A 12,860-nucleotide genomic window follows, 5' to 3' on the forward strand; every position below is an offset into this window, starting at 1 on the left:
TCAGATCGCGAAAGTCTACACAAACGCGAAGTTGTCCATTTTTTTTTCTAACAGGGACAATGTTTGCTATCCACGTTGGATATTTGACCTCGCGAATGAATCCTGCTTCGATCAACTTGTTGACTTCCACCTCGATTTGAGGGATAAGCTCCGGTCGAAAACGTCGTTGTGCTTGTTTAATCGGTCGATATCCGGGTTTAATTGCAAGATGATGGACTGCTACTTTTGGGTCAAGTCCTGGCATCTCCTTGTACGACCACGCAAAGATGTCCCTGTATTCGGTGAGCAAACTCATATATTTATCCACCTCTTCGTTAGAGAGGGACGCACTAATGAAAGTCGGACGTGGTTCCTCTATTGTACCAAGGTTCACCTCTTTTAGCTCGTCTACAGTAGATTGACCACCATCCTCTAAACTTTGTGGGGCATTTTCTGCGTCTTCTTCATGAGTTCCAGTCTCTGATTCCTCAATAATGGTGATGTGATGACATGAAGTTTCACTTCCCCTTGTTCCGACCCTTCTTTTTCAGGATTCGTTAGTATAACATCATGTCTTTTTACCTTTAACGAACCTTGACTTGTATTGAGAGTAACAAAAGTTTTTCTTTTCATGCGAGAAGGAACGTTGCTATGAATTTCTCCATTTTCCTTTGTCTCGCAAGGAAACTTCTTACTACGATAATTATCGACATCTGTATGCTTAATTCGACGCCAAACTTTCACACGAGACATTGGTTCCTTCTTCTTTGTATCTATGTTGGAATCAATGTTGTCGTGTGATCCTTTATCCCCGAGATGATTAAAAATCGGAGCACGGGGTGCTTGTACATTTTTCTTTTTAGACACACCTAGCCTTTCAAAGGCTGATGGTCTTGTAGTTGTCAAGGCATGGCATGTGCTTTCTTCCTTTATGGGAGTCGTAGTTAGCCTTCGAAAGACCGAATGTCTCTCAAGGTTTGGTACTGACTGGAGCCTTTCTCTTTCTGCCTCTGTCATGCTTAGCCTTTCAAATACTACGGGACGTGCAACAGATGGTCTAATTCGATCAAATACTGAGATTCTCTGATTATCACCTTCTTTTACGTCAGTATTGTCATCCTCCTCTATAGTTATATGATTGATGTCAACCACTTTTTCCTTCCCCTTTTTAGTTATACGGATCGGTTCTGGCGACTTGTATCCGAGTCCTTTTCTCGACACGGGTATAGAATGTCCTTCCCGTAGAAGCTTCTTTTGAGTTGAGGAGAGCTCAGGTCGGTCATGAATTTCCAAGCTTTTAAACTCGGTGTGAGCTGTGAAGTCATAACCTGCTTTCGCCATCAATTTGTAAGCCTTGGGGTCGAATCCGTCTTTCGTTCGCCTTTGGGGCAAGTTTGCTTCCACCAGATCTACCTTTACCTCCTGCTTCGCTATCTTAGTTAGTGGTGTAGTGAAGCTTTCTTTTATGATTTCGATGTCACCAACTTTCAAACCTTTTGGAGACTCCATGAATGGTGATTCGCCTTTCTTGCGCCTTGACAGAGGGACATAACGCAAAACTGGTGTGTTTGCAGCATTTTCATCCTTCAAGATCATACCCTTTGTGCTGCTAGTGTATGCTTCACCCTTTCCAGAGTTAAAGGTTCTCGCACTTTCATGTGGTTCTGTGGTTGCGAGTGATTTCAGTTGTGAATTATCTTCTCCTTTTGTAAGAGGGGTTTCTGCAGGCAAAACTTCTAAAATATTATTATTCTTTGAATAAAACTTTGCATCTGCGAAGTGAGACTCAGCTTCTGAGAATGGATTAGAGTCGGCTTCAACCTTCTTTACACCGTCCTGATAAAATTTGAAGCACTGATGCAGTGTTGAAGTTACTACTCCGTTTCCATGAATCCAAGGACGCCCTAGTAACAACTTGTAAGTAGTCCTTGAGTCTATGACATGAAACAATGCACTGGCCTTTAGGTCGCCAATTATGAGTTCTAACCGTATCATGCCTATTGCTCTTTGGCTACCTTGGTTAAAACCTTGAATTACTAGCTTGCTATTTGAGAGCTCGTCCATCAAGATGCCTAATTGCCACATAGTCGACTTTGGCATTATGTTGACAGCTGAGCCATTATCAATGAGGATTCGATCGACTCTCTGTTCTCGAACGTATCCAGAAACATACAAAGGTCTATTATGAAGTTTAGATCCCAACAACAAATCCTCATCTGAGAAGTCTATAGACATACAATAAGAACCACTCTCATATGTCATAGTCGGAGTACTCGAACTTGATGCTCTTGAATTTAGCAATGCATCAATAAGGATGGTTTTGGTCTCTTGAGGAAGTGATAATAGATCCTCTACATTAAACCTTGAAAGGTCTTTTGATACTCCCTCTCCTTCTAGTGATCTTGGAGGGATTATTTCTTCCTCCGTTGTGTTGATAGCATGACACGCAACGACTTCTGGGTCTTCATCCTGATGATCACAAAGGAAGCTTTTTGGAAGGAAGTCTGCCAAGGTCACTAAGCGTTGAGGTCGAGAGAAATTCATGTCTTCATTATGTACGAGCTTAAGCTTATGAGTCTTCTTCTTTTTCTTATTCTTTTGAGTCTTATTTCCTCTTCTATAGTTTTGGTAAGAGCGAGACTCTCTTTGGGTCGGGATCGACTGTCTTTTCTTTCGGTGGGTCACCACTATCCACCCTTCATCGTCTTCTTCGATTGGTCTTTTCTCTCCTTGAGGATCCTCGTATGAGATTTCCTGAAAGAATTGGACAACTATAGGCTCAAAGGTCCCGAACTGGACCAAGCTTTTCCTTTGCTCAAAAATCAATCTCGACGAAGAAGCCTCAGACATTATCGTCACTTCAGCGTGGTTTGTTTGAGCTACTTCCTCCAAATCTAGCTCAATCCTTTTCTCACGAGCCAACCTTAGAATTAGCTCCTTCAGCACGAAGCATTTCTCTACTGGATGACTGATGACCCGATGATACTTGCAGTAATTGGGATCATCTACCTTTCCTGCTTGCTCAGGTCGTTTACATTCTGGCAGCTGGATCAGCTGCTTCTCTAGTAGTTGCTCTAGCATGTCAGCGATATCTGAATCAGGAAATGGGTAAACTTTTTCCTGCCTTTCTTTTAAAGTCAGACGTCGCCTTTCGCTTCCATCATCCTTCTTTTCAACCCTCGCTTCCTTTCCTTTGGAGAACTTTCAGCGGGGTTGTGTTTACGACCATAGATTCTTTCGCGGTGCTTTTCACTATCTTTTCAGCACCTTTCATCTCTTTCTTATCTTTCTTTACTTCAGGAACAAGAAAATCTTTAGTTCCTCTACTGGCGATGCTCAACTCCATATCATGAGCTCGAGTTGCCAGTTCTTCAAATGTGCGGGGCTTTATTCCCTGCAAAATGTAGAGGAGTCCCCAGTGCATGCCTTGGGTGCACATTTCTACAGCCGACAGTTCGGTGAGCCGATCTTTACAGTCAAGACTTAGAGCTCTCCATCTATTGATGTAGTCGATGACTGGTTCTCCCTTTCTTTGTTTCGTATTTGTAAGCTCCATCATGCTTACAGTACGCCTGGTGCTGTAGAAGCGATTGAGAAACTCCTTTTCTAGTTGTTCCCAACTCTCAATGCTTTCTGGCTCCAGATCAGTATACTATTCAAAAGCATTTCCTTTCAAGCTTCGAACAAATTGTCTGACTAGTTGATCTCCTCTTGATCCTGCATTCTCACATGTTTCGACGAAGTGAGCAACGTGCTGTTTTGGATTGCCCTTTCCGTCAAACTGCTGGAATTTTGGAGGCTGATATCCAAGCGGCATTCCCAAGTTGTCGATTCTTTTGGTGTATGGTTTAGAGTACATGAAAGAAGTCTGAGATGGGCCTCCATATTGTGCTCTGATGGAGTTTGTGATCATATCTTGTAATTGTTGAACCGAGAGAGAAGCCACAGAAGTTGATTGTTGTTGTGGCTGATTTTCTTGCACCACGTTCTTCCCTTTGTCACCAACTTTAACGACAGGAGTTTGACTCGATTCATCAGTTTCACGAGTCTGCATCTGCTCTTTTAAAGCTGCAATTTTGTGGTCTCGTTCATCAACAACCTTCATCAGGAGATTAATTTTTCTCTCCATCTCCGCCATGGCAGTCTCGACTGTTACATCAGCCATCATGACGGACATCACATCTGGGTGTGCTTCTTTCAGTGACCTGCTAGAGGCAGAATCATAATCATTATATAGAGGATTTTCCTTGATGACAATTCCAACTTTAGGAGATTCCATCAATTGCTTCAGGATGCTCTGCGCGATGGCGGAACCTTGATCTTGCCCTTGGATGTCCCCTTGGAACGATTACGGGTGATAGGTCCCGTGTAGGTGTCGCTTGCAGCTGAATATTTGGATGCAGCTTTCTTTGATGCCATTGGTTTGCTTGTAGATCTAGATGATGAGAGAGAGATGAGAGGTAGAGATTGTCCCACTGGGAGTGCCAATTTGTTCGCACGAGATTTCTGGAGAAATTTAATTTGTGGACTTGAACTTGGGTTGATGTTGTATTTTTGTTGATTTGATGCGATGCGGTTAAATCTCTAGAATTTAATCCTCTGATTCTCTCTCGACTGGATGCTTCAGCTTGATTTGGAGGAAGCGGAGCACGTGATGTTCTTGAAGTTGGAGCATTGGAAGAAAGCTTGTATCTTTAAAGAAGTTTCAATCTTTGAGGATCGTCGACTTCAGGAGTTAGGGAGTCTGCTAGCTCTTGGAAGAATTCTCTTTGGATCTTCTAGAGTAAAAATTTTCCAACCCCTACAAATGAGGAGAATTCCTCTATTTATAGAGTTCACTAGTGGGCTTTATGGGTTTGAACCTGGTTGGTCCATGGACCAGACCCATGGGCTCAACCATATGGACTTAGGTTATATTTAGTCTTTGGGCTCAATTAAGCTTATTTTTTAGCTTAATTGAACTTAGTTCAAGTAAATAATATTTAATTGTACCAAAATGATTAACTACATCCAACGATTAATATCAAAACATGTGGCATTATTAGAATGACCAATTTATTTATTTTAAACTCTTTAATTTGGGGCACATGTCAATTTTAATTAGTCCCAAATTTAATTATTTGTACTTTTCATCATTAACTTAATAAATGATGTGGCAACTTATGATTGGTCTCAAAATTTCTTATTCAACAGGCATTTTGGGACGGAACCAAGAAACCGAGTCTGAGGCATCACCGTTCGGCTTTTGTGGGCAAGAAACTTCGAGATCACTCAGAATCGAACCACCCAGTAGTTAGACATGAACTTTCGAGACCTCCGACCTCGTTCCTAGTCTAATCGTTCCTTTCTAGGCCATTGCGCCTTTCTTCGGCGTTTTGGGACGGAACCAAGAAACCGAGTCTGGGGCATCACCGTTCGACTTTTATGGGCAAGAAACTTTGAGATCACTCAGAACCAGACCACCCAGTAGTTAGACGTGAACTTTCGAGGCCTCCGACTCCGTTCCAAGTCCGGTCGTTCCTTTCTAGGCCATTGTGCCTTTCTTCAGCATTTTGGGATGAAACTAAGAAACCGAGTCTGGGGCATCACCGTTCGACTTTTGTGGGCAAGAAACTTCGAGATCACTTAGAATCGGACCACCCAGTAGTTAGACGTGAACTTTCGAGGCCTCCGAGCCCGTTCCAAGTCCGGTCGTTCCTTTCTGGGCCATTGCACCTTTCTTCGCGTTTTGGGACGAAAGCATGAAACCGAGTCTGGGGCATCATCGTTCGGCTTTTGTGGGCAAGAAACTTTGAGATCACTAAAAATCGGACCACCCAGTGGTTAGATGTGATTTTTCGAGGCCTTTGACCCCGTTCTAAGTCCGGTCGTTCCTTTCTAGGCTATTGTGCCTTTCTTCGGCGTTTTTGGACGGAACCAAGAAACCGGGTCTGGGGCATAACCGTTCGGCTTTTGTGGGCAAGAGACTTCGAGATCCCTCAGAATTGGACCACCCAGTAGTTAGATGTGAACTTTCGAGGCCTCTAACCCCGTTCTAAGTATGGTCGTTCCTTTCTAGGCCATTGTGCCTTTCTTCGGCCTTTTGGGACGGAACCAAGAAACCGAGTCTGGGGCATTACCGTTCGGCATTTTTTTTATAAGGTAATGATAATATTATACAACAACAAGGTGGACCTCACAGCCTGAGGTCAAGGCACAAGAGCGATCAACACTAACAAAAACAAGTAGAAGGATAAACAACCCCACATCTCGGGGACAAGAACCAAAACCAAAAGAAACCAACTAGTGTGCCAAACAATAAAAGGACAAGATGAAAAGAGAAAGACAAAAAAGAGAAAAAAAAACCCACAGCCCAGGGATAAGCAAAGAAAAGCAGACTAAGTAAAACCATGAACACCATCAAACCAAGAAGCAGCACGCGCTTTAATACACGATCGAATGAGCTAGAAAAAAAGCATAGGCTCCCGAACAGCACCTCCATGAAGATTATGATTTCGCTCCTTCCAAATGAAATAAATTGTAGCACACCAGAGAAGGTGCCACAGTTTTCTCCTTACACCCTTCCCAATACCCTGATTACAAATCCAAGATAACTCAACCCCCCAATAACCTATCCTATGAGAAGATGACATAAACAAAAGGATTCTCGACCAAATCTCCCACCCAAAAGGACAAGAAAAAAACAAATGATCACGAGACTCATAGTTCCCACCACACAGCATACACGATAAAGGAATCGACCTATCCCATTGACTTAACCTATCTCTAGTACCCAACCTATCCCTGATGGCCAACCAAGCATAGAAGGAGTGCTTAGGAATATTTCCCCTATCCCATAGTAAACCTGACCAGCCAACCCTACTACTATGAGGACGAATAGTTTCCCACGCACTTGCGATCGAAAAACTATCAAGACTCCCTGGCACCCAGACCCACCTATCCTCAACACTCGAACTCGGCCTCACTCCTTGAATCCAATCCCAAATGTCCATCAAATCCAAAGAAACAAGCGGCCACCTCCAATCACCATCCCGAACCATGAAATCCACAAGCCTCGCATCCCGCCGACTACCTGCATCATATATCACCCTCTCTCCAAACTGCTGGATAATTGTCCCACCCTGAATCCAACCACACTCTAAACTTCCTGCCATTGCCCACCTCCATCTTAATATGAGCTTTATGGATATCCCGCTTACGCAAGATAGCCCTAAAACACCAAGATCGACCCACCCCAGCATCGATCTCCCTTTAAGGATATAAGCTTCCACCCAAGCAACCCACAAACTACCAGATTTAACTAGCAGCAACCATAAGATCTTCAACGTGCTTGCAATATTCCAAGAAGATCCATCGCGAATAGCAAGACCTCCTTCATCAAAAGGAAGACAAACCTCATCCCATGCAACTTTAGCACCACCTCTACCCTCCTCCTTACCTCTCCACAAATAAGACCGCAAAATCTTATCAACGTCTCTGTGGACTTTCATAGGAAGCATGAACACACTAGCCCAATAAACCTGAAGGCTCCTAAGGACTGAGCGAACAAGCTGAAGTCTACCTGCAAAAGATAACACTCTAGCAGACCAAGATCGAATACGACTGGTAATACGCTGAATAAGGGGATCACAATCACAGCTCTGCAATCTTCCAAAGAGGAGAGGAAGCCCAAGATAACGAACAGGGAGATGGCCAATGGAAAAACCCATATTAGCAGCAAGCCGAGAAGCTTTCGAACTATTAACCCCCACAAGAAAAATAGAGCTTTTAGCAAGATTAGCAAACAGACCTGAAAGCTCACCAAACCTCTTAATAGTCTCTTTTATGAAACTCATAGAATAATTATCAGCAGCACAAAAGATCATCAGGTCATCTGCAAAAGTAAGATGAGTTAATTTGACCTTCTCACAAAATTGGTGGAATTGAAAATTTTGAGGTGGGTGGTTCAACATGCGAGATAGCACCTCCATGACCATCACAAATAAGAACAGGGATAAAGGATCACCTTGTCTAAGTCCTTTCCTCCCATGGAAAAAACCTTCCAACGATCCATTGATCAAAATGGAGAACATCAGAGAGGTCCCACACGCTCGAACCCAACTCACAAATCTTATAGCCATACCTATGGCAATCAGCAAACCAAAGAGGAAATCCCAATTAACAGAATCATAAGCTTTTTGGAGGTCAACCTTTATAGTGCACCTAGGATTACCTCTGTGCAAATGGTAGCCCCCTACAAGCTCCTGACAAAGAAGAATATTGTCAATAATACTCCTCCCAGGGATGAAAGCTGACTGGTTTCCACTAACAAAAGAAGGAAGCCACTCACAAAGCCTATCTGCCAATATTCTTGAAATGCATTTGTAAATAACGTTACAACAAGATATAGGCCTGAAATCCTCCAACCGATCAGCACCATTCCTTTTAGGAATAAGTGTAATGGCAATAGTATTCACCGCTTGAGGGAAGTAATTGGTCTAAAAAAAGTGTAAGACGGCAGCACAGAAATCTTCACCAACCACCGTCCAAGCTCCTTTAAAGAAGCCAATCGAATACCCATCAGGGCCTGGAGCCTTTCCACTATCCATGGAAAACAGACCACGTCTCACTTCCTCCCTGCCAATAGGCACCTGGAGGGCCTGGCAACACTCCTCAGTCTATCTAAACTGAACAATCTCCTTAATACTAGAAGAGAGCTCTCTGTAGCTAATATTCTTATAACCCAAATTTTTTTAAAATAATTAACTACCACCTGAGAAACCTGATCATGATTAGTCAATCGATTTCCATCTGGATCAATAATTGATCCCAAAGCATTGATGCTCTGCCTTGATCAAACAAATCGATGAAAAAGGCAGTATTCTGGTCACCTAGCTTTAACCATCTGATTCGCGATTTCTGGCACATAGCGACTTCTCCGATAGAAGGTTCGTTTCCATCTCTCTCTGAGCTCGGTCCATGGCATCCTTGGCAAGACAACATCCTCACTGATGGTCCGAATATGCTTACCAAAATGGTTGCGAAGGATCGACTTGAGATTTCTTAAGTTCCTCACAATATTCACAATTGGAGAAACTCGAGTATCTTTGGTCCAAGCAGAGGACACAACATCCATAAAGGACGATTCTTTAACCCAATGGTTAAAGAAACGAAAAGACACCACATGCTGGCTTCGCTGATTACTGGGATAGACAAGTATGGGAGAATGATTAGAAATACCCCATGGGAGGACGTTAACCCTCATGTTAGGCCATTTACTAAGCCCCTCATCATTCACTAGGATACGATCAAGTCTCCTCATCAAACCCAACCCATGTATTTTATTTGTCCAAGTAAACCAGTTCCTCTGGACTGCAGGTTCAACAAGGTCCGCCTCTCGAATATCCATGTCAATCTCCTCCATATCACCCACGTTCGAAGCACCCCCGAAGGCTTCAGAGTGGAGTCTGATGGTGTTAAAATCACCCATGACAATACCCGACCCTCTCCAACCAGCAGAGATCTCAGCCATTTGCCTCCATAAAACATGTCTCTCGATATTACTATTAGAGGCATACACACACAGAACCTCTACCGTCTCCCAGAGATCAAATTTGTTGCCACACCAGAAATAAACTAGTCGGTAACCTCATAAGTCATGAACACGAATCTGTTATGTTTCCACATAATCCACATCCGACCAACTCCACTATTGTTGTAGTTACTAGTGAACCCCCACGAATCACCAAATTTGCTGGATATCGATACAAAGTTCTCCTCTTGAACTCTAGTCTCTAGAATACAACAGAAACCCACTGTAGACACGGCTAAGAAGTCCTTCACCGCTCTACAGATATATTTGTGTCCCTTTGATAAAACCATAATCAGTAAGGTTATCCTTCACAGGTTGCTCGTAACCTTGGTTGGGTCAAAATACTGTTTTACCCCCAAGATTACATATTGCTCCTTAAGTCCCACTAATCCACTATTGAACAATTGGTTTAAAGTTCAGCCTATAAACTTAATTCCTCTCAGGCCAATGAGAGGGTGGGGCCCCTTGTTCAAGACTTGGATTCAGTGCTTAAGAGAACATCCTATCTACTAACCTTAAAGCGGGTAGGAGTGAATTCCATCTTGTACCCTATGTTCCCAGCTATCCACCCGATCTTACCCCTGAAATGGGAAGCTTATTGGCCAACGCTGATGAGCTGCCCTCACCTATGCAGATCTGAGGATAATCTCGTGTGAACAGGAGTTCATAGTTAACTCAGGATTAAGATTAAGTTAACTAGGTCATCAATAATCGAGATAGTCAGTTTTAAACAGTAAACGATGTTATAACGTAAAAAAAAGACTAATTCATGGTTCAGTCTTATGTAAACACTTTACCTATGCCCCCACTTTCATGTCTCTACATGAACGATTCAGGATCACCTCGTCTGTACTACAAAGTGGGTCGCATCCATAGTTTCTCTAAATAAGGCGCCCAACCTTTATTCATATACTATAGACTATTTAGGCTATATATACTCGAACTTGATCCATGTTTATGTTTACACATAAAGTTCAAGTTTATTCAAAAAATAGCCTTGGAACTTGATTTATTAGATTTAGGATTATAATATTTAATTTCTCAATAACAACTTTATTGAACAGAATATGATTACAAACTACGAGTTTTAGGACAAAAAATTCCAACAGGTTTAAGGTTTATGAATAACAAATGTTCTAGCTTCTAATAGTATTTTGGTCGTTTTAGAATGCCCTTTACTTTGAAATTTGAAAACAAAATCCAAAATCTTGGTGTCGAGCTTGGTCTATATGGATAGAGAAATTATGTTGAAATGATTTTTTAAAATTTGAAAAGAATCTCGGTGTCGTAATCAGTTGAAATGGACTAAGAAAAACAAATTTATGAGTTTCTTAAAAGTGTTCTACTTTAGAAATGTAAAACAAAAAATGTGCTACTTTTACCAATTTTCCTATATTTTCTCGTATCAAGATTCACCCACGATATTAACCACACTCCAACATGAGATGAAGTATACATTTTATTTTGTATTCACCTTCTTTTAAGTTCAACTTGTGAGTATTATTTTCTAGAACACAAATTTGTTACGAAGAAGACAAATGATTATAACAAAATAATTATGTTATCTATATATTAGTTAGGTAAATTGCATCATGTGACAAATTTTTTTTTAAAAGATCGCTCATAGAACATCTTTTTTGTATATTGTAAATATGACAAATATGACAATTAATTGGTTATATCATATGGTTATCAAACGAGTATTAAATGGTTATCCGCTTTTAAATTTGCTATTTTTCTAATTTAAAAAATATTGTAACATGAATCCTATTATCATAATTTTTTTTACTATTTTTGTAAATGTTCGTTTTAGTTATTAATAAATAACGTGAGACTTAAATAAGTTGGTTATTAATTTTTTACGTGGCGCCAAATTTGGTAATAGTTTCCAAGTTTTTAGTCAAAGTCTTGAATTCTAAAAATATAAAAAATAGATTAAGTTTTTAGTCAGTCTTGAATTCTAAAAATATAAAAAATAGATTGTGCGTGATTATTTTTCCTTTGGTATATGGCCGCAGTCTTGAGTTTGATTGCTTCGTGTATACACTATGCATTGTGATTTTTAAGTTTATGTCTTTGAGCCAGTTTAATTAACCAACAAAAATTGAAAAATGTTATTGAACTAAATTAGGTATTTCTATACATCTCCCTAAATAAATATACTTAGTTATATTTATATTAGTACAAAAAGAGTGTATACGAAGTTTATTTGATATATATACTAGCACTATGCCCTCAAATATAATGAAGAAAACATTAATTTTAAACAAAAAAAAAAAAATTAAACAGATAACATCATAATAATTTAGAAAAAAATCATCAAAAAATAAAAAATAAAAAATAAAAAATAAACATAAGAAAGTGTAGTTTTAAAAAAATATTATTATAATTAAACTAAGATCGTATTTGGAATGACTCAAGAAAAAAGCTTTTAAATCATGAAAAGTTTTAAAAATAGAAGATTTTACAAAATATTTACAATCTATAGCAAAGTCTATCAGTGATAGACATTGATGTGAGTGATAGAAGACTATCAGTGATAGAATCCAAAAATTTGCTATAGCTTGTAAATATTTTAATTTATTTTGCTATTTTTAAAAATGTCTCTTTAAATAATTCATTTTTATCTAAACACATAACTTCTTAAAATTAAAAAAAAAATGTTTTTTTTAGGTATTTGTATGTACAAGTTTTTTTTTTTTTTTTTTGTTATATATACTAAAAGTGTTTTTATTAAATTTTTTTAAGGTTGATCGGTAGCGATCAGAGGTTGGTTGCGAAGGTCGCCAAGTTAGTGGTCAAAAGTTCATTGTTGGAGTTGCCAAATGTGCTGGTCGGAGATGGCCTAAACCCTAAATTTAAAAGGTTGATCGGTAGCGACGGTTGCGCCGAGGTGGTGGTGATCGGAGATTGGTCAACAACAATCATCGAAGATTAACCTAAACTCTAAAAATGTTTTTATTAAAAGTTTTCAAAGTGGCAACAATCGCCAAAGTTGGTAGTCGAAAGTTTGGCTGGTGATAATTAGTATAACTAATGTCCGAATGTTAATTGACAAACTTCCCATCCTTTGAAACTAATAACTCTAGAGTTGAAGAATGGTAAGGACATTTGAGTTATTTTAAATCTTAATCCAAATTTCTAACTAAAACTAAACATTGCTCCAAACAAGGGTTGACTGGATTGACTATCATGACCCACACCACTCATAGCCCCAAACATGCCATTTAAATCTATCCATATGTGTTTGATTGTTTTTTCAGCCTATCCTCCAAAAAACCAAATTACCCCAAAATACTTAACCAAGATG

At 40.0% G+C, this 12,860-nt stretch overlaps 1 protein-coding gene across 1 annotated transcript; it reads right to left on the reverse strand.

Moving 5' to 3' along the window:
* Nucleotides 1–6,422: 6,422 nt before the first annotated feature.
* Nucleotides 6,423–9,490, reverse strand: LOC116402131. Its single transcript, XM_031881183.1, has 4 exons — nucleotides 8,850–9,490; nucleotides 8,732–8,807; nucleotides 8,499–8,618; nucleotides 6,423–8,456 (listed from the first exon to the last, which is right to left on the reverse strand). The coding sequence occupies exons 1-4, from the start codon at nucleotides 9,488–9,490 to the stop codon at nucleotides 6,423–6,425; spliced, it is 2,871 nt and encodes a 956-aa protein (XP_031737043.1).
* Between the last annotated feature and the right edge of the window lie 3,370 nt (nucleotides 9,491–12,860).

This window comes from Cucumis sativus, chromosome 2 (genome assembly GCF_000004075.3).
Source record: "Cucumis sativus cultivar 9930 chromosome 2, Cucumber_9930_V3, whole genome shotgun sequence".
Lineage (NCBI taxonomy): Eukaryota > Viridiplantae > Streptophyta > Magnoliopsida > Cucurbitales > Cucurbitaceae > Cucumis > Cucumis sativus.

Excerpts from the sequence above, each read along its gene's own strand:
- LOC116402131 (XM_031881183.1), bottom strand. The coding sequence starts at position 9,490 with ATGGCTGAGATCTCTGCTGGTTGGAGAGGGTCGGGTATTGTCATGGGT. Across the intron at positions 8,808-8,849 it reads AATCAGATGGTTAAAGCTAG|GCAGAGCATCAATGCTTTGG; the intron begins GTGACCAGAATA and ends TGTTTGATCAAG. Across the intron at positions 8,619-8,731 it reads ATCATGATCAGGTTTCTCAG|GCCCTCCAGGTGCCTATTGG; the intron begins GTGGTAGTTAAT and ends GAGTGTTGCCAG.